The 22,788-nt window shown below is 38.0% G+C and overlaps 1 protein-coding gene across 4 annotated transcripts in view; it reads left to right on the top strand.

Annotated features, from left to right (window-relative positions):
* Nucleotides 1-22,788, top strand: part of FNDC3A (fibronectin type III domain containing 3A) — a 220,978-nt gene that overhangs the window by 120,784 nt on the left and 77,406 nt on the right. For 3 of the 4 annotated variants that reach the window (XM_007960392.3, XM_007960391.3, XM_007960393.3), the window contains exon 4: nucleotides 12,015-12,091. In XM_007960392.3, the coding sequence (XP_007958583.1) occupies nucleotides 12,015-12,091 (77 nt within the window). Of the gene's footprint in view, nucleotides 1-7,412; nucleotides 7,539-12,014; nucleotides 12,092-22,788 lie in introns of those variants that run through there. The other variant, XM_007960394.3, reaches the window with a different exon arrangement.

The following is a 22,788-nucleotide window of genomic DNA, read 5'->3' on the forward strand; positions in this document are numbered from 1 at the left end:
ATTGATTTTCAGGTAGGCTTGTCAATATAAGCACTAGCACTGTGCTTAGGTGACATTGCTTAATCACTTACTGTGAACCAAACACTGTTCTAAGTGCTGTACAAATATGAACTCAATCTGCATAGTATCTCTATGAAATAGAATAATTATTTCCAATTTACATGTGAGAAAACTAAGATACAAAGAGGTTAAGTAACTTGCAAGGTCTCACAGCTATAAGCTGTCTTTAGAATTAGACGGGTTAGCTCAGAGTCCATGTTCTTCATCACTACCTTATGCTGCCCTATGTTTAGGCTATAACAAATTATAATAAAATGAATGATAAAATAGCAAAATAATAACAAAATTCCACTTGAAGACATTTTGATCCCAGTGGAAACAAATGTGGTTCACATAGTATTGACAAGGATAGACTAGTATTTTACCAGCTTGAGTGGCCTCACCCAGTTCATGTGGAAGCATAGTAGGCTACAGTAAAGAATTTGGACTTCATCGCATCACAATAAAGAATTGTCTCTGGGTTATAAGCAGAGGAGGATACAATGAAATTTGGTTTTTTTAGATCAGTTTAGCATTAGTGTGAGAGATGTATCGATTGCTAGGGACTGGGGGCAAGGAGACCCATTAGGAGAATACTGGAATAGTTCTAGAAAGAGCCTAGTGCTGCTAAGGCAATAGCAATGGAGTAGAAGAGAATATGGATTTGAGAGATATTTAGGAGATAAAACTGTCAGAACTCCCAAATAGATGACGTGGAAGTTGAGATGAGGGGGAAAATAGAGTCTAGGATTATTCTCACATTTCTGTCTTGAGATTATTGTGGGTAACACAGAGGCGGAGTGACTATTGATGGAAAAAATAACTGGTTTTGAGTTTTATGTAAATTAAGTATCATAGATCTAGAGCTCAAGAAAAAAGTCTGGATGAGATACAGAATGATAATTTTTCATGAGAGTAGTAAAGAAGATCATCTTGAGAGATCATGTAGGTTAAGAGATGTGGACCAAGAGCAAAACTCCCAAGAAAACAAACACTTAAGGAAGAGCAGAAGACAAGAAGCCATTAAAGAAATTGAAAAAGTATGATCAGGAGGTAGAAAGGAAACTAGGAGAAACTAGTATTTCGTATGTTAAGGGAGAATATTTAAGAGAGTTGTCAGCAAGATTAATTGGATTTGGTAAGTAAGAGTTTGATCTCAGTGACTTTTGCCAGTGCAGTCTCAGTAGAGCGGGCTGGATAAAAGCCTGATTATGGTGAGTTGAAATGTGATTTTGGGGGCCAGGCACCGTGGCTCATGCCTGTAATCCCAGTACTTTGGGAGGCTGAGGTGGGCGGATCACAAGGTCAGGAGATCCAGACCATCATGGCTAATATGGTGAAACCCCATCGCCACTAAAAATACAAAAAATTAGCCAGGCATGGTGGTGGGTGCCTGTAGTCCCAGCTACTCGGGAGGCTGAGGCAGGAGAATGGCATGAACCGGGAGGCGGAGCTTGCAGTGAGCCGAGATCGCGCCACTGCACTCCAGCCCAGGCGACAGAGCGAGACTCCATCTCAAAAGAAAAAAAAATGTGATTTTGGAGACTTCCATTTCAAGTCATTTGGTAGAATGGATGCTCTGCTCTGGGTACCATCCTCTTATTAAAAAAAGATCTTCTATAAGAGAATCTTAATTGTGTTGTCGTGCCCACAGAAAGTAAGAGACATGTCCTAGGGAATAGGGAGCAAGAAACAATGCTGGGACAGTTGGTTATCCATTTGGATTAAAATGGAATCAGATCCTTTCCTCATACCTCACCCCAAAATTAATGCTTGAAGACTTAAAGACTTATGTGAAAGGGTAAACTTAAAAATAATAATAAAGAGAGAGTATCTTCATGACTACAGAGTAGAGAAAGTTTTTTTAGGATACAAACACACAAAATGCTGACTATCAAATGATTAGTAAATTTGACTCAATTACAATTAAGAACTTTGGTACATCATAAAATATATGAGAAATAAGTCATAAACTAGGAAGAAGATATTTGCAACCAATGTAACCATAGAGAATTAGTATTCTGAATACACAAAAACTCTTCCCAATCTATGTTTTAAAAAAGACTACCCAGTCCAGCCTGGGCGACAGAGTGAGACTCCATCTCAAAAAAAAAAAAAAAGACTACCCAGTAGAAGAATAGGTGGAAAACATGAACTGGGTAATACAAAATAAGATGAAAGTGAGAGCAAAAATTTAAAAATCTAAATACCAAGTAATGGAGAGGTTCAGTAGAACCTCTTGCACATGCCTGGCTGGTAGGAATATAAATTAATATACTCAGGAAAAGTATGTGGCACTATCCTATAAAAATTAACATTCACAAAACCCTAAGACACAGCATTTCCTCTCTTAGGTACGTACCTTAAAGAAACATTTGCACATGTGGGCTGAGAGACATATAGATAGCAGCAGTGTTCATGCTCCTATCTAAAGCATTAGATTGTCTTCTCTATCTACTTTAATTCCTTTGTTGATGTCATCCAGTCTCATTGATTTAAAGCCTATCTACCAAAGACTCTGGAATTTGTATCTCTAGACTAGGTAGGTATTTCCTTGAACTCCAGAATAGTAAAATGAACTGCCTGCTAGTTGAAATCTGCATTTGGATGATAATAGACGTTTCTAATGTAACATGTCCAAATCTGAACACCTAATCATCCCCAAATATGCTTCATCCACTTTTGTGCTATTAAAATTAGTACTGCTATGAATGTTCTAAATTACATCATTTGGTTGGTGTTATATGTAAGCATTTCCACTGTCCATATACTTAAAAGTAGAATTACTATATCATAGAGTATGCATATGTTCAACTTTAGCAGATATTGCCAGTTTTGCAAAATGGTTGTAGCATATTCTTACCAGCAATGTGTATAAGTCATTTGAATTTTTTTAATATAATTTAGATCATGTTTTAAAATTCAGCAATGGCTCTTAATTTACTCAAAGTAAAAGCATACAGTGACCTATGAGGCTTAACAAGAGTGTAACTCATTTCCCTCTTAATCACTCTAACCTCACTCCTTTTTTCCCTCTTCACTCTTGATGCTCTGGTTACAGTGGTGTCCTTGTTAAGTCTTAAACATGCCAGTCATGTTCCCCCTTAGGGCCTTTACTCCCTCTGTGTAGAATATTCTTCCCTCAGATATCCACATGTCTCACTCCCACACTTCTTTCAAGTCTTGGTTCAAATGTGACCTTCTCATTGAAACCTAAACTGTTCTCTGTATTTTAAATTGCAATCTTCAGTCTCCCCCCTCACCATCAGCCTGTCTTAGTACTTAAAATCCTTTTTACCCTACTCTGTTTTCAATTTGTTTCTTTTGAGATGGGGTCTCACTCTGTTGTCCAGGCTGGAGTGCAGTGGCAGGATCACAGCTTGCTATTATCTCAGCTTCCTAGGCTCAAGCAAGATTCCCGCCTGAGCCTCCTGAATAACTGGGACCACAGGCATGCGCCACCACACCCAACTCAGTTTTTGAGATTTTTTTGTGGAGACAGGGTCTCACTATGTTGCCAAGTCTAGTCTTGAACTCCTGGGCTCAAGTGATCCACCTCAGTCTCCCAAAGTGCCAGCATTACAGGCACGAAGCAGCACACCCAGCCTCTCTTTTTTATTTTATAGCATTTATCACTTTGAAATATACTTTGTGATTTACTTGAATATGATTTAGTTATTTACCATGTTGTTATTTTCTTCCTCTAGTGCCCAGAACAGTATCTGACACATTGTAGATAATCTATATATGTTTGTTGTTAAGTGAATGAAAGCAAAAAAAAAAAAAAAAACGGAAAAGAGCCCAAAAGCTAATGACAGAATTAACAAATTATAGTTGTTTACACAGAAACATAAATGAAAATGAGGAAACTACAGCTATATGAAACTACATAGATGAGTCCTAGAAATCATAATATTGCACAAGGCAAGTTACTGGAAACTATACACTGTAAAATTTTTATAAAACTCAAGCAAATCAGTATTGTTCAGGGATATATGTGATTTTTTTTTGTAGGAAATTATTTTTAAAAGAAAGGTAAGAATAAACTCAAAATTCAGAATAATGGTGACATGAGTGGCACAAAGTGATGGATTAGATGGTGAAGGAGCACATGGATGCAACAGTATTGGTGTGATCTGTTTCTTGGCTTGCATGGTGGATTTGAAATAGTCACTTTAATGAGTTACACTATTTTCTTTTGTATGTATCAAATATTGCATAATCAAAATTTTATTTAAAATGTGAAAGTGAATGTAAGGTCAGAAAATAGAGTCATATTATACAGTTAATGTTATATAGAGTTATGTTAGAAAATCGAGTTAAATAGAGTTATATAGAGTTATGTTAGAAAATGGAGCTACTGTTACTTTTGAGAAGTTTGGCTGAGAAAAGAGTGGTCGCTGGATGGTATGACAGGGCAGGAAAAATGTGTCAGTCAGAGATGGATGGTATGCGTGGTTTATGTGTGAAAGTTTACCATGTTTATGGGCACAGATGCAGTGGTTCAGAGACTGAACAAAGGTAAAGGCAAAAATGCCTGACAGGACAGAAATGACCAATGAAGCCAAGTCCAAGTGGAGGATCAGATCAAGAGTAAAAGAGGAAAGATACCTTTGATTTAGTGAAGGAACAATGCTGCTTCTGCAAATAGAGGAAAGGAATGAAAAAAGTTTGTATGTAACATTGAGTTCAGTTTCATAACATCAGGAGTTCAGTTTCATGTCAAATAACGTGAAGAGTTCAATTTCAAGATATGGTTGAAGTCAGGTTGGGGAGGGCTCTTAAAGCGTAATGAGAATCTCTGATAATCAACCTAGAAAACAGGATAAGTGATTGACCAGGGAAAGATTCATGAAAGGATTCCTGAGCAGTGCCGACAGCTGAGTTAAGATTGAAGATACTAAATTTTATAAACATGCCAGTTGAGTACCGCTTGATTTCTACAACTCAGGTGTAAGAGAAGACTGATTGAACTTGGAGATTTTCGAGAGATAGGGAAGTCAAAGGAAGACATGGATGGGAAAGTAAATCCGGCTATGAAAGCAGTGTTCGATCAGGAGAAAAGGGAGATCATTATGAAGAACAAATGTAGAAGAAAGAGAACTGGAGAGATGAAAGAAAGATATCATGGCCACATGAAAGTTTGAGATTTCAAAGATGAGATAATCGAGTTCTAAGAAATAAGTTCCAGGTTGTATCTTTGAACATGGGTTACTAAAAATACAATGAAAGACATGAGTTCAAGGAACTTTAAGCCTAGATTTTGGACATTAAAGTCATGCTAATGGACAAGAGTTGGGATGGAGAACAAAATTGAACACAGCACCAAAGTTGTCAATAAATGAGGACTCAGCCTTAAAGCATTGAGAAGGGATAGAGGATTGTATGCACATATGCCGTGATCTCAAGGAAGAAGGAACTTTAGCATGAAACAGGAACAACAGTGGTGAAGGGAAGTAGCCTTGGAGTATCTGCAGACTACCAGCACTGCTTCAGGAGAGGATAGAAAGTCTCTGCTCCTGGGGCATGCTGGGAAAAGTGCTCCAGGACATCCAGGCTTCATTTCAAGGCAACACAGGAACAAGTGCTCCGTAAAAGATTGAGGATATAAGGGAATTTATTTATAATGGAAAAAAAAAAAAAAAAACTTTCTAGTGAGCATAATGGAAACGATTGAAAGGAGATGATAAGTTAAATAATCAGTCAAGAAATGGAAATACAGCTGTGTGAAAATGTGAGCAAAAATAAGAAGGTGGTCTGCAGAGGCTTGCTTTTTGTTTAGGGGCTGAAGATGAGAGACATGGTCGGATTTACAGAGGGGCTGGGTCTAACGTTTGTGAGTACGTTCTGTTGATACCAGGAGACTCCTTGCCCTTTGGTCTCGTTTTTCAGGGCAACCCTGCCTTTTCATAGGAATTTTGAGGTTAACAATTATCCTTCCCCACTTGTAAGAATAGACCCTTACTGTCTTATCTCCTCTGGGGTGTCTTACATGTATTTACTGAGACCTATTTCTCTAGGGTATCCTTTGCCAATTATTTTCCACCTTTGTGTGAGATGGGGCCTCTGAACGTAATTTACAGTTTTTGAAAAGTATAGCCTTATTATTAGATAAGTATAGCCTTATTATTAGATAATCCTGCCTTTTCCTTGCTTTGTGCCCTTGGCAAGTTACTCTGCTTCAGTTTTCTTACCTGGAAATGATACTCACTTAACTTGTTAAGATTAAGTGAGTTAACACAAGTAAAATGCTCAAAATGATGCCTAGTACATACTCTGCACTATATGGTTATTTTTGAAAACATGGTGATTATACTTTTACATACTATAACTATTATTTACTGAGTATCATCAACCAATATACTTGGTGCTTTATTTAATTTCATTCTCACAACAATGCTATGATGTTGATTAACCTTGTCACTGAAATAAGCTAAGACCTCAGAGAAGAGCAGTAAATTGCCTTGCTAATAAATACTGAAGTTGTTATTAAAGTATATCTTTTAATACCAAAATTCACTTTCTTTCCACTGTACAACTTGTTACAAACCACTGTCATTATCATTACCTGTGTATTTGTGTTAGCTGTTAATAAATTTCCTCTGAAGTTACATAGCACCATAAAGTAATGAAAGATCTCCAAAAGTTATTCTTCTTCTTTCCTGTTGTAACTGGACATCTTTGATCTCGTTTCTGGTCTCTACTCGTTCTTGGATAGAGAATTCTGAACCTGCACCTGAGGCTGTCTTTTCAGATTCATGGATATGAGTAAGAATGCCATCTACTGAGCACCTGCACTTTAATTTAAATCTTAAATTAAAAAAAAAAAAAAGATGAAAGTGGTAGTCTTTATTCTCTTAAGAGGCAAATAACAGCCTGAAACATAAATCTCACCTTTGAGACACATGCCTATCAAACCTATATTCTATACACAATTATTTGTGTATTGTGGATATTCCTTAAGAATTATCGAGAATTATGTTATACAACGACATTTCAGACTGAGTCTTTTAAATTAATAAATATTATCTCAAATTTTATAAATGAAAATTAGCGGCAGGCTACATGAGTAAAAAATTAGAAGATAGCACCTGTAGTGTTATTGAAGGTAAAGTGAACACAAAGAGAATCATTTACATCAAATATATATTTCTGAAAAGTATATTTTGATAAGCTTTTGAATTGGTTCATAAGGAAATCTGAAAGATGGTCAAATTCAGGGCAGCAGCAGTAGAAATCATTTAATCATTTTTTTTTTCCTGTATCAGAAACGTTCCTGCAAGCGGGAACGTTTGCTTTTTTTCCCCCTTCCCCTTTCCCGGGTCACTGCAGGTCACGTGATGACTATCATGTGACTCGGTCAAAGGATCTTTTCCTCTTACAGCCTTGCAAAAGAAAAAAAAAAGACCGTTCTCCAATTAAAGCTGTTAACGTGTACTACGCTGTTTCCTTGTTGGATTTTCTTGTTCTCTGCTGCTACAGTAAAAACAAAATGAGTGGTAAGATTTGCTGTTTTCGAACATTCTGCTTTTATTTTAAGACAGAAAGCATTGTATTAATCTAAAGTCATGCCGTGTGTTTTTAAAAATAGATGCTAAATATAATCGCTATAAAAATATTTTAAATTGCCATGTAATTACAAAAAGGTTAGACTGTGTTGAGTTATTTTGTAATTTTATATTCCACAGAGTATTCCATTCTAGGATCTTTATTTTACTAGGTTTTTCTTCTAGAGCTGAAATCTGAAAATTGGCATCAGATTATTTGGAAGCCATTGTGAAAGCTGGCTTATAGAGAATGTGTAGCACAGCAGCAGCACATTGCATTTTAAGAATTAAAACTCCTGGACAAATTTGTAATTTTATTTTTAAAAAAACTCTTAAATATGAATCAATATTAACAAGGAAAAATAAGGAAGAATTTAAGTTATACTAGATGAAATATCTTCTTTAAGTCAGTGATGGCACTTTTTAAGAAACTGGGGTGGGGAGCTTCTCAGATTTCTTGAGACAATTGGTTAGAATTGTTGACTCTTCTGCAGGTTTTTGAAATAGGAAATGTATGCTTAATAGCTCCATGATTGGGGTAAATCATGCTCAAATCACATAGATTATAAAGGAGCTGCTAGGTGTATACACAATTGTTCAGGTATTGCTATTCTTGTGCCAAGTATACATTTGACAGTACGATCTGAGTTTCTTCCTTGGGACAAAATCTCCCTCACTGCATACAAATTTAAGTCAGTTTATAGTTAATCTTCTGTTACTTTCTAAATTAAGAAGTATTGTTGGAACTAAGGAGCTAATCAAACATTTATATCATTAAATATGCAAGGCTTTAAGGTTTTGCTACTATAGACACAGGAATAACAACAGACATGAGATATTGTAAATGCTGCAGTTCTAAACATCGATGCTTGTATTTATTATGTTTATACAATAGGGGTTTGCATTCAGTGTTGAATGTTACTTCACAACAATATTTTAGGCATTAAATATGATACCGTTAAATTGTCTTTTTAAAAAATAATCTGGCTGGGCATGGTGGCTCACACCTGTAATCCTAGCACTTTGGGAGCCCGAGGCAGGTGGATCACTTGAGGTCAGGAGTTCAAGACCAGCCTGGCCAACATGAGGAACTCCCGTCTCTACTAAAAATACAAAAATTAGCCAAGCTGAGATCATGCCACTGCATCCAGCCTGGGCAACAGAGTGAGACTCCGTCTCAAATAAATAATAATTTAAAAACCCTATTAAATGACGCATTTATATTTGGAATTTTGGCTGGGCACAGTAGCTCACGCCTGTAATCCCAGTATTTTGGGAGGCCGAGGCTGGCAGATCACTTCAGGCCAGGAGTTCAGGACCAGCCTGGCCTACGTGGGGAAACCCCGTCTCTACTAAAAATACAAAAATTAGCTGGGCTTGGTGGTGCCCACACCTGTACTCCCAGCTACTCAGGAGGCTGAAGCAGAAGAATCACTTGAACCCAGGAGGAAGAGGTTGCATTGAGCTGAGATAGTGCCACTGCACTGCAGCCTGGGCAACAGAGTGAAATTCCATCTTTAAAAAAAAAAAAAAAAAAAAAAAATCTAACCATGTACCATTTCTGCCTCAGGATAAAAAAAAACTTACTTGCTAGAGTGAAAGGATTACTTCATAAAGAAGTAAGTTAATCAGTCTTTTTCCTGGGCTACCTCTAGTAATATATTTACTGCTGGTTTACTTTAGGTTACATTTCTGTTTTCAGCATCACACTTAGATGTAATTAAAAAACAAAGTAGAATTTTGTATTACCAAATTATAAACTATTTTAGCGGCTGTCAAAGTATAAAATGGTTTGAATTGTAACTACATATATATTCATGTTTCTGGCAAAAGGAGGGCAACTTGAAGCAATTATGTGATTTGACTATTTTGAATGTAATTAGCAAAACTTATTACTCTGATGGCAAAACAAAAACACCTGTTCTAATGACTTGCTCTAAGGATTAAATTTGACAGCATATAAAAGGACCCACAGTAAAAGTGCAAATGCTAATGGTGTTTATTAAGATTACAAATATGATTTTCAGTGAATTCTGTCAAGTTCTCGCTGAATTTCACATACTATAAATAATATCTAAGCCATCTGTAAGGATTCAGGAAGTTAGTTTATTGTAATTTTATTTAAATTAGCTAATGGAAGTAAACCAGCGTTAGTTTAAAACAGTTCTCATTTCTCTTGAGTCTAGAAATATAGGAACTAAAAGGTGAGTTTTATATGAAGCTTTTCTGCCTAGAGGTATAAAGCAGCTCACAGGTTTTATCCAGTAAATTAATAGGTAATGTTTGCTTAAACTTAAGAAAATTTTATTCTTTCTCTCATGTTTTTAAGGATGTAAAGACAAAAAAGGCTTTAATTTTCCTTAGAGGCTTTAGAGCATAGTTCTTAAGCCTCAAATTATATCAGTTGCCAATACTGCATAGTAGTTTAATGTTTACTAAAAATGTGGTAAGGATATGTCCTTAGAAATGAAACTACCTGGTTTTGAATCCCACTTCTACCACTTGGGGAGCTTAACCTCTCTGTGCCTCAGTGTCCACATCTAGAAAATGGGGATGATGATGATATTTGCCTGATAGAATGATTATGAGGAGAAAAAAATATGTAAAAGGCCTGGCACATAGTTAGTATTAGCTATATATAAATAAGATAATATTCTGGACAACTTCATGTATTTGGTGGTGGGCTTGTTTTGGATGGGAAGACTATCTTGTTGAAAAGTTCTTTTCAGCCAGATATTTTATGTGTAATTTAGTGTTCTACACAAACACTTCTTACTGTCTCTCAACCACTTCAGTCTTATCCCTACTTCTCTTCTCCTCCCCACCTCTTCTTTTGTCTCCCCTCCCGCTTTCTCCCATTTCTCCACATTGTTCCTCCTCCCCCTTACCCTTCTGTTTTCTCCTCTCCCTCCCTTGTTGTCTTCTCTTCACTCTCTCCTTAATTGCCTCTTGTCCCCTTTCTTATCCCTCCCTTTTCTTCTCTTAACTCTCGCTGTCCCCTTCTTCTCTCCCCTCTTGCCTTTCTCCTCTCCTTGCTTCCCCCTTTTTTCTCCACTTTCCCCACTTTCCCCACTTTCCTTACTCCTTTTTAGTATTTTTCCTCTTATACCCCCTTTCTTTTGTATTCTCTTTTCTCTTTCCTAGCTCTCTCATCTCCCTAGCCCTAATTTTACCACCACTTTGTGGTTCTGTCCTCACCCCTTGCCTTCCCTAGAAAGGGCAGAATGGCTGTAATCCGGATTTGCTGTGACCTCCATGCCCTTTATTCTGGTTTTCTGAAGTATGTATAATATTAACAAAGTTATTTGTTTTCTACCCTACAATTAAGCTTTTCCTCCTTCATTTCTTTTAAAGCTGAGAGCCATTATATAATGGTAGATTATAATTCTGCATATAAAAGAGATCCTTTTCGCTTTACATTCTTCATCAGACCTTTGTTCTTATTTCCTTAGAAATAAGTAATTTCTTTGAAAAGGTTTCATTTCAGGTTATTAAAAACCGGTGGGCATGAGGGGACACTGCAGTGTAGAGTTACAGGAAGAAAGGAACTGAAGGGGGGTAAGAGACTTTTTTAAAAGTTACATAAAGCAACTAAGATTTTAGTTCCTAGAAAGAACAAAACACACCTTCTCCAAATGCTTCTTTTGTTCCCAGAAACGTTAAAAGAGAAGGTAAACTAGAGATAACAGTTATAAAAGTTAATTGGAAAACCTAACACTGTAAAAGTGAAAGGAAGTGTAGAATGAGAGAAGCTGAATTTTCCTTTTTAGAACTTTTTAGTGTGAGAAACAAAAAAAAATTTTTTTTTCCTTTGGGTAATACACGTGTGGCATTTTTCTTTGTTCTTAAGCTGCCATAGACATGAGTCACGCATTACAGTGGTTTAACCCTAGCAAAGCAAGTTCCAAATTTGTAACTATTCTTCCTCTTGCTTTTTTATTTTGTCCCTGTTATTTTTGAAAATTTTGCCTTTTGTATTTTTCATTGATTTTTATATGCAGAGTTTAGTTTGATTTTTCTCTAGGTCAGTGTTTCTAAACTTACACTATTATAAGAGTCACCTGGGATATTTGTAAAGTGAATATAATGATTCAAGACCCCATTGACTAAGAATCTGTAGGAGAGCCTGTTAATCTGTTTTAAAAAGCCCTCTCACCCGCCCCCGCCCCCGCCCCGCCCCTGCCCCTTCAACTTTAAGAAACACAAATGTAGGTAAAAGGTAATTTGTGCACTTTACAAGATAGATTTTTATAACAGGTCAATCATCTGAATTTCTTTTTATAAAATGTATATAAAATTTTATAAAAATGTAGTTACTGTTGGCTTGAGTGTTTAGATGAAGTATTAGAAAAATGTAATTCAAATTGTTTTCAACTTTAGCCCAATAAGCAATCATGGGTTAATACATCATTTCTGTGACCCATTCAGGTCCTGCTCAGGTTCCAATGATGTCTCCAAATGGTTCTGTGCCTCCTATCTATGTGCCTCCTGGATATGCCCCACAGGTATGTTTTTATGCTATTTTTCTTTTCATATTTATATAATAGTGATTATTCTCTTTGATTTTGATGAAAAAATACCATTTAATTACTGAGGCTCACCAAGTGTTGTGTATCTATCATAAATCTATTTATTTCAAGTATCTTAGTACGTTTGGAAAGGAAGAAAAATTTTTATTGGCAGCACTCATCATTTGGCTTTGTCTTTGGGTATTAAGTCACAAAAGAAAATTCATTCTAGAATTTTATCTCCCTAAATATATGACTAAATAAAAATAATATTTTAGGTTGTAAAGGTGCCTACATTGACATTTTAAAATTTAGTCATTTGCTCAGATGTAACCCAAAACAATGCTTCCAACTTTATTCATACAAAGAATCTCAGACACTGATGATAATTGTATGGCATGTTGTGTTCAATAGAAAAGAGTTTAGCTCTGCAACCCTGAGGGATGAGGGGAATCAGTATCTCCATACACCTGTAACCTTTTATGCACAATGGCTGGAAAGCTCTGACCTTATAGTAATTTATGAACACAGGCAAACTGAATTAAACTGTAAAATCTGCAGGTGTTCAATATCTTCCACTACTGAGGTTTCGTATAGTCTGCACTCGTTGCCTCAGTCTATTTTGGGAAATAATCAGTTTCTTTCCCTAGCATTGAATTTACACTTGAAGTTTTCTTCAGACCCTCTGTTACTTCCTCCCTGATTATGCCAGAATATTGGTGGTGGGATATTGGGGTGAATTTCCTGCCCACTCTATGAAGCACGCAATCACATGAACGACGGCAAAAGGAGTGCACTGGGAAGGAGAGAATGGAATGAGATTTAGAGTCAGAAAAGGAGAATCCATATCTTATTTCAAACCTTTGCTGGCTGCATGGTCTTGGGCAAATCAACTTCCTTCAGTCTCAGTGCCTTCCTCATGAGATGAGATCATGTACTACAATTACCTTGTAAGCTTTTCAGAATAGTCTCTACTAACTATCTCTACTTTTGTTTAGCACACTGACTCCTTGATATAGTCTGCATTCTGTCTATATTACTCTACTAAAACTGCCCTCCGCTGTGTACCAAATCCAAAGGCCTACTTTCCAGCCTGGTCTTCTTTGACCTCTGGTAAAATTTGGTACCACTGATAAGATTTACTGCAGATTTCCTTGACATCATGCTGTCCTGATTTTTTTTTTTTCTACTTCTCTGTTGCACCTTCTCAGATCTTCTCTTACATGAAGACTGTTCTCTAGCATAGTTCAGTTCATGATTTATTGAGTGGCACCACGTACTAAGTTCTGTGTTGGGAGCTAGTGATAAAAAGATGATTAAGACAAGTTCTTTCAGTGCACTTGTAGGTTATCTGCTGTTCTCTCATCTTACAGTACCTTTTTGTTTTATTGTTTCTGGCACACTCCTACCCTTTTCATTTCACTTCATTGTGAGCTCTGAAAGCAGTTTTCCCTGAGCCTTTGCAGGTGCTTCTCCCTTTAGGCTTTCATGGCATATTATTGATACATATATTCCTCTTTTCATAAACTTATGAAACTAATTCTTTCCTGAGATTATGAATTCTTACAGTTCGTATATTCAACAGTGTTCCACAAATATGTATTGAGTGTTTGTATATGTCAGGCACGCTTGGGTGCTTGGAATATGTCCATGACTGAAAGAGGCAAAGACTCATGCCACTCTGTGGTTTATATTCTTATGGGGAGAGGAAAATAAAAAGTGGATAAACTCTATAATGTTTGCTGGGCACGGTGGCTCATGCCTGTAATCCCAGTACTTTGGGAGGCCAAGGTGGGCAGATCACCTGAGGTCAGGAGTTCGAGACCAGCCTGGTGAAACCCTGTCTCTACAAAATATACAAAAATTAGCTGGGCATGGTAGCAGGTGCTTGCAATCCCAGCTACTAGGGAGGCTAAAGCAGGAGAATCGCTTGAACCTGGGAGGTGGAGGTTGCAGTGAGCAGAGATTGCACCACTACACTCCAGCCTAGGAGACAGAGTGAGACTCTGTCTCAAAAAAAAAAAAAAAGAAAATTATCTAATGTGTTCGAGCTGGTTATATTTTACAATAGAGTGGTCAGAATAGGCCTCATTGGGCAGGTAAGATTTCAGCCAAGTCTTGAAGGACAGGTGGGGGTTAGCTATGCATCTCTCTGAGAAAACAGGATTCTGGACAGAAATGGCCAGTGCAAGTGGCCTAAGATGACAGCATGCCTGGGAACAGCAAGGAGGTCAATATGACTGGACTGATTCATCAAGGAAGAATAGTAGGGAATGAGGTAAGAAGAAAGAAGCCTAGATCATGTAAGACTCTTATTCATCTTTATATCCTCAATGCTGAGTATATAGCCTGTCATATAGTAGGGGCTCAGTAAATATTTGTAAATCAGATAATCATCCGAGTTGAGGTTCTATATCTTTAGACCAAGAGCCACAGAGATAATCTTCCTATAGCAATTCTTTGGTTAAGGAGCCTATAGCCGGCTTGTCCACTCAATGAAATTTAGATTTCTTGACATTTAAGGCTTTACACGGTGCTGTCCTGGTTTTGCCTTGGCACCATTTTCTTAACACTTCCAATTATGTCCATTTTTGTAGCCAAACATTTCTCACATGCTTACTTGGTGTTTCCTTAACGCAGTTATCTAAGGAATGTTATTCATTTCTCTATTTCTGCCTTCTAAAATTCTACCGATCCTTGAGGGCCTAGATCACTTCAATACCAGAAGTGGTATTGAACCACTTCTTGGTTATAATACATATCACCTAATATAATTATGTACAGTTAGCCCTTCATATCCTTAGGTTCCAAATCTGTGGATTCAACCAACCACAGATTGAAAATATTTGAAAAAAAATTGCATCTATACTGAACATGTATAGACTTTCTTGTCATATTTCTTAAACAATACAATATAACTATTTACACAACATTTACATTATATTAGGTATAAGTAATCTAGAGATGATTTAAAGTATACCAGAGGATGTTGTAGGTTATAAGCAAATCCTACTCCATTTTATATCAGAGGCTTGAGCATTAGAAGATTTTGGTTTCCACGGAAAGTCCTAGAACCAGTCCCCCATGCATACCAAGGGACAACTGCATATGTATTTTTACTCCTACAGGATTTTAGGTTCCTTAGGATAGGAACTGCCTTTTAATTATTTTTGTGTTCTTGCAGTAACTCAAATGTAGTAGGTATCCCATAAGTAGTTGTCACATAAATTAATTTTAACTATAGTCTTCCTGGAAGGATTATGTGAGGCTAGTGGGCTACTATTATTAATCTTAATTTAAGATGAAGATGATCTGTAGAAAACATGTCATTTTCATTACACAGGGTAATCCAAAGACAAAAATCTAGTCTCGTCATTTTTTAGTTAATTTAAGTTTCCAGTATGTAAGACTTTGAGTCTTCCACAGAGGCGAGCCCACAGAGGGCGAGCTGAAGCAGGGTGGGGCATCGCCTCACCCAGGAAGCAAAAGAGAATGGGAAACTCCCTCCCCTAGCCAAGGGAAGCTGTGAGGGACTGTGCCATGAGGAACCGTGCATTCTGGCCCAGATACTACACTTTTCCCACAGTCTTCACAACCTACAGACCAGGAGATTCCCTTGGGTGCCTACACCACCAGGCCCCTGGGTTTCAAGCACAGAACTGGGCAGGCATTTGGGCAGACACTGAGCTAGCTGCAAGTTTTTTTTCATACTCCAGTGGCTCCTGGAACACCAGCAAGACAGAACCGTTCACTCCCCTGGAAAGGGGGCTGAAGTCACAGAGCCAAGTGGTCTAGCTCAGCAGATCCCATCCCCACAGAACTCAGCAAGCTAAGATCCACACTGGCTTGAAATTCTTGCTGCCAGCACAGCAGTCTGAAGTCCACCTAGGACACTCAAGCTTGATGGGGGATGGGCGTCTGCCATTAACTGAGGCTTGAGTAGGCCGTGTCTTCCCCCCGCCACCCCCAGCCCAACAGTGTAAAGAAAGCCACCAGGAAGTTGGAACTGGGCGGAGCCCACCTCAGCTCAGCAAAGCCACTGTAACCAGACTGCCTCTCTAGATTCCTCCTCTCTGGACAGGACATCTCTGAAGGAAAGGCTCCAGCCCCAGTCAGGGGCTTATAGATAAAACTCTCATCTTCCTGGGACAGAGCACCTGGGGGAACAGGCAGGTGTGGATGCAGCTTCAGCAGACTTAAACGTTCCTGCCTCCCGGCTCTAAAGAGAGCAGTGGATCTCCCAGCACAGCCCTCGAGCTCTGCTAAGGGACACATTGCCTCCTCAAGTGGGTCCCTAACCCCAGTGCCTCCTGACTGGGAGATACCTCCCAGCAGGGGTCGACAGACACCTCATACAGGAGAGCTCCAGCTGGCATCTGGTGGGTGCCCCTCTGGGGCGAAGCTTCCAGAGGAAAGAACAGGCCGCAATCTGTGCTGTTCTGCAGCCTCTGCTGGTGATACCCAGGCAAACAGGGTCAGGGTAGACCTCCAGCAAATTCCAGCAGACCTGCAGCAGAGGGGCCTGACTATTAGAAGGAAAAGTAAAAGAAAGGAATAGCATCAACATCAAGATAAAGGATGTCCACACAGAAACCCCATCCGAAGGTCACCAACATCAAAGACCAAAGGTAGATAAATCCATAAAGATGAGGAAAAACCAGCACAAAAAGGCTGAAAATTCCAAAAACCTCCTCCAAAGGATCACAACTCCTCGCCAGCAAGTGAACAAATTTGGACGGAGAATGAATGAGTTTGACGAATTGACAAAAGTAGGCTCCAGAAGGTGGGTAATAATAAACTCCTCCGAGCTAAAGGAGCATGTTCTAACCCAATGCAAGGAAGCTAAGAACCTTGAAAAAAGGTTAGAGGAATTGCTAACTAGAATAACCAGTTTAGGAGAAGAACATAAATGACCTGATGGAACTGAAAAACACAGCACAAGAACTTTGTGAAGCATGCACAAGTATCAACAGCCAAATCAATCAAGCGAAAGAAAGGATATCAGACTTTGAAGATCAACTTAATGAAATAAAGTGTGAAGACAAGATTAGAGAGAAAAGAATGAAAATGAACGAACAAAGCCTCCAAGAAATATGGGACTATGTGAAAAGTCCAAACCTATGTTTGATTGGTGTACCTGAAAGTGATGAGGAGTATGGCTCCAAGTTGGAAAACACTCTTCAGGATATTATCCAGGAGAACTTCCCCAACCTAGCAACACAGGCCAACATTCAAATTCAGGAAATACAGAGAACACCACTAAGATACTCCTTGGGAAGAGACAACCCACGACACATAATCGTCAGATTCACCAAGGTTGAAATGAAGGAAGAAATGTTAAGGGCAGCCAGAGAGAAAGATCAGATTACCCACGAAGGGAAGCCCCATCAGACTAATAGCAAATCTCTCTTCAGAAACCCTACAAGCCAGAAGAGAGTGGGGGCCAATATTCAGCATTCTTAAAGGAAAGACTTTTCAACCCAGAATTTCATATCCAACCAAACTAAGCTTCATAAGCTTAGTTTAGGAGAAATAAAATCCTTTACAGACAAGCAAATGCCAAGATGAGAGATTTCATCACCACCAGGCCTGCCTTACAAGAGCTCCTGAAGGAAGCACTAAATATGGAAAGGAAAAACCAGTACCAGCCACTGCAAAAACATGCCAAATTGTAAAGACCATTGACTCTATGAAGAGAGTGCAGCAACTAACGGGCAAAATAACCAGCTAGCATCATAATGACAGGATCAAATTTACAGCATAACAGTATTAATCTTAAATGTAAATGGGCTAAATGCCCCAATTAAAAGACACAGACTGGCAAATTGGATAAAGAGTCCAGACCCATCAGTGTGCTGTATTTGGGAGACCATCTCACATGCAGAGACACACATAGGCTCAAAATAAAGGGATGGAGGAATATTTACCAAGCAAAAAAAAAAAAAAAGGCAGGGATTGCAATCCTAGTCTTTGATAAAACAGACTTTAAACCAACAAAGATCAAGAGACAAGAAGGGCATTACATAATGGTAAAGGGATCAATACAGCAAGAAGAGCTAACTATCCTAAATATATATGCACACAATACAGGAGCACCCAGATTTATAAAGCAAGTTCTTAGAGACCTACAAAGAGACAGACTCCCACACGATAGTAATGGGAGACTTTAACAACCCACTGTCAGTATCAGATCAATGAGAAAGAAAATTAGCAAGGATGTCCAGGACTTGAACTTAGCTCTGCACCAAGCTGACCTAATAGATATCTACAGAACTCTCCACCCCAAATCCACACAGTATACATTTTCTCAGCACCACATCACACTTATTCTAAAATTGACCACATAATTGGAAGTAAAAACACTCCTCAGCAAATGTAAAAGAACAGAAATTGTAACAGTCTCTCAGACCACGGTGCAATCAAATTAGAACTCAGGATTAAGAAACTCACTAAAAACTGCACAGCTGCATGGAAATTGAACAGCCTGCTCCTGAATGAGTACTGGGTAAACAACAAAATGAAGGCAGAAATAAAGATGTTGTTTGAAACCAATGAGAAGAAAGACACAACATACCATAATCTCTGGGACACATTTAAAGCAGTATGTAGCGGGCAATTTATAGCACTAAATATCCACATGAGAAAGTGGGAAAGATCTAAAATCGACACCCTAATGTCACAATTAAAAGAACTAGAGAAGCAAGAGCAAACAAATTCAGAAGCTAGTAGAAGACAAGAAATAACTAAGATCAGACCAGAACTGAAGGAGATAGAGACAAAAAGAAACCCTTCAAAAAAAATTAATCAATTCAGGAGCTGTTTTGAAAAGATGAACAAAATAGACCACTAGCTAGACTGTTCAGAAAAGAGAGAAAAATCAAATAGACACAATAAAAAATGATAAAGGGAATATCATCACTGATCCCACAGAAATACAGACTACCATCAGAAAATACTATAAACACCTCTATGCAAATAAACTAGAAAATCTAGAAGAAATGGGTAAACTCCTAGACACATACACCCCCCAAAGACTAAACCAGGAAGAAGTGGAATCCCTGAATAGACCAATAACAAGTTCTGAAATTGAAGGGGTAATTAATAGCCTAACAACCAAAAAAAGCCCAGGACCAAATGGATTCACAGCTGAATTCTACCAGAGGTACAAAGAGGAGCTGTTACCATTCCTTCTGAAAGTATTTCAAAAAACAGAAAAAGACGGGACTCCTCCCTAATTCATTTTATGAGACCAGCATCATCCTGATACCAAAACCTAGCAGAGACACAACAAAAAAAGAAAATTTCAGGCCAGTATCCCTGATGAACATTGATGCAAAAATCCTCAGTAAAATACTGGCAAACTGAATCCAGCAGCACGTGAAAAAGCTTATCCACCACAATCAAGTCTGCTTCATACCTGGGATGCAAAGCTGGTTCAACATACATAAATCAATAAACGTAATCTATCACATAAACAGAACCAATGACAAAAACCACATGATTATCTCAATAGACACAGAAAACTTTCAATAAACTCAGTATTGATGGGACGTATCTCAAAATAACAAGGCTGTTTTTTAACAAACCCACAGCTGGTGTTGGGAATACTGGCTAGCCATATGCAGAAAACTGAAACTGGACCCATTCCTTACACCTTATACAAAAATTAACTCAAGATGGATTAAAGACTTAAACGTAAAACCTAAAACAATAAAAACCCTAGAGGAAAACCCAGGCAGTACCATTCAGGACATAGGCATGGGCAAAGACTTCATGACCAAAATACCAAAAGCAACAGCAACAAAAGCCAAAATTGACAAATGGGATCTAATTAAACTAAAGAGCAGCTTCTGTACAGCAAAAGAAACTGTCATCAGAGTGAACAGGCAACCTGTAGAAAGGGAGAAAATTTTTGCAATCTGCCTGTCCGACAAAGGGCTAATATCCAGAATCTACAAAGAACTTAAACAAATTTACAAAACAAACAAACAAACAAAAACTCAACCCCATCAAAAAGTGGACAAAAGATCTGAACAGACACTTCTCAAAAGAAGACATTTATGTGGCCAACAAACATGAAAAACAACTCATCATCACTGGTCATTAGAGAAATGCAAATCAAAACCACAAAGAGCTACCATCTCATGCCAGTTAAAAAGTTAGGAAACCACAGATACTGAAGAGATGTGAAGAAATAGGAATGCTTTTACACTGTTGGTGGTAGTGTAAATTAGTTCAACCATTGTGGAAGACAGTGTGACAATTCCTCAGGGATCTATAACCACAAATACTATTTGACCCAGCAATCTCATTTCTGGGTATATAGCCAAAGGATTATAAATCATTGTACTAGGACACATGCACACATATGTTTATTGCAGCACTATTCACAATAGCAAAGACTTGGAATCAACCCAAATGCCCATCAATGATAGACTGTGGTGCATATACACTATGGAATAGTATGCAGCCATAAAAAAGGATGAGTTCATGTCCTTTGCAGGGACATGGATGAAGCTGGAAACCATCATTCTCAGCAAATTAACAAAGGAACAGAAAACCAAACCCCACATGTTCTCACTTATAAGTGGGAGTTGAACCATGAGAACACATGGACACAGGGAGGGGAACATCACACACAGGCCTGTGGAGGGATGGGGAGCTAAGAGAGGGATAGCATTAGGAGAAACACCTAATACAGATGATGGGTTGATGGCTGCAGCAAACCACCATGGCACGTGTATACCTATGTAACAAACCTACATGTTCTGCACATGTATCCCAGAACTTAAAGTCTAAGTAGAAAAAAAAAAAAAAAAAAGAAGAAGAGGAGAAAAAAAGCTTCAGAAGAAGCAAACTATTTGAAAAGATGATACATAGTCCACACACCAAGATTATGTACTTTACACATAAATAACCTCCATAGCCATTTCTGGGGCCTGCTTGGTCCTTATTTTAGGCAGAACCTTACTGAGCTTTATTATTGCAGTTTAACAAATAAGGAAAGTTTTAAGAAATTGATGTGCTGCACAGAGGCAGAAATATGTGCTAGTGGAATTAAGTTATCAAATGAGGAAATGAACAAAACATAAAACTATAAAACTTAAATACAAAGCAAGTGACACCAGGAGTAGAAGGAACTTAATTCACTGGCAAATAGTACTAACTTAGAGTCCCTAAGAGCATTGTATTGCAGGATGGGATAACACTTCTGCTATTTCAGTGATGAAGTTAATAACTTACCAAGAGAAGTTTATAAACTACCTGAATGGGACTCCTGAAAGGCACTATCAGAAGTTCTGCCTTTCTTGTAATGGCTCCCTTTTTAATAGAATGTGGGCTGTTAATGGTAATGAGAGGGTGCCTAACAGGGAAGGAATTGTAGATCGCATAATGTGGGGAAAGAACCTATCTGGACTTTGGGAAAAGTTTCAGGTTACTCCTTTGAGCTGTGCCTGGTGTTTCATTTTGCCTTTATGATGCCATGCAGCAGTGAGGTCAGTGTGTTTTTTCAAAGATTTTGCAAATCAATCTGATCTCAGTCTTCTTGCTGCTTTTAGGGACAACAGCCAAAAGGGACAGACAGGGGAACGTGAGAAACTATAAGGTGGGGAGACCTAAGAGATTTATATGAGAATGAAGAGATATAATAAGAACTGGAGAGAAAGGAGATTGTGGTCACATACTGTTGTGTATGTTTGTAGACACATAAATGTTTGCTGAATGAATGGTCTGTGTTACTGTTTAAGAGCTTAAAGTTGTTTTGAGCTTAAAGTTAAGCTAATTATTGTTTAAGAGCTTAAAGTTGGAATAGTTCTGGGTTCAGGGTGAGACCATAGAAGTAGGTTGCAAAAAGTAGAGAGGAAGCTAAGGTTGTAGGAATTGAGAAGGTCATAGAACCCTAATAGCTTCGGTGGTGTAAAGAGAGGGAGAAAGAAATGTAGCATTCTGTTAGTGTTAAAAGAACATATATATATCTGATCATATCATTCATGTAACAAATAACTTTTAGAGCATCAACCCATGTGGTAGGTACTATTCCAGGTCCTGGGGGGAAAAACAATAAACAAAACATTTATCATGGGCTTTATATTCTGATGAGGAAGACACACAATATAAAATGTCAGATAATATACACAGTTTCCTTTCTCTGCAGCCCTTCTCAATTGTGTCTCTGTTCAATAAAGGAGGGAAAAAAAAAGCATGTCTTTGCCTACTTAGAAATTAGGTGGCATCTGTGGTTAAGTGGTCAGACTATGCTAATGCCTCATTTAATTATATTTTATTGCCTTACCTGTATTTTAATTTTTATGAACACTGACAAATTTGAATTATATTTTATCTTTTTTTTCCTTTTCACAACTTACTGATTTTATTTTACATCACAACCGGTGTACCCTGTTGGTACGAAATCTAACCTCTACATGGTGACCATTTCTTAGCACCTGAGCCCCTGGAGACTTAGCAAATAGTTTTGAAGTCTATTGCCTTCCTCTGAAGTTACTGGCTGCTTGAGGTAGTGGAGTTTACCATACTCTCAGTTCTTATCTGGCTTTTTTTTCCCCCTCCTCTGTCTACATCTTAGGTTTGAGTTTTGTTTTGTTCTGTTTTTTTAATTGTGGTGAAACACACATAATGTCAAATTACCATCTTAACCTTTTTTAAGTTTACAGTTTAATGGCATTAGGTGCATT

This window comes from Chlorocebus sabaeus, chromosome 3, assembly GCF_047675955.1.
Source record: "Chlorocebus sabaeus isolate Y175 chromosome 3, mChlSab1.0.hap1, whole genome shotgun sequence".
Lineage (NCBI taxonomy): Eukaryota > Metazoa > Chordata > Mammalia > Primates > Cercopithecidae > Chlorocebus > Chlorocebus sabaeus.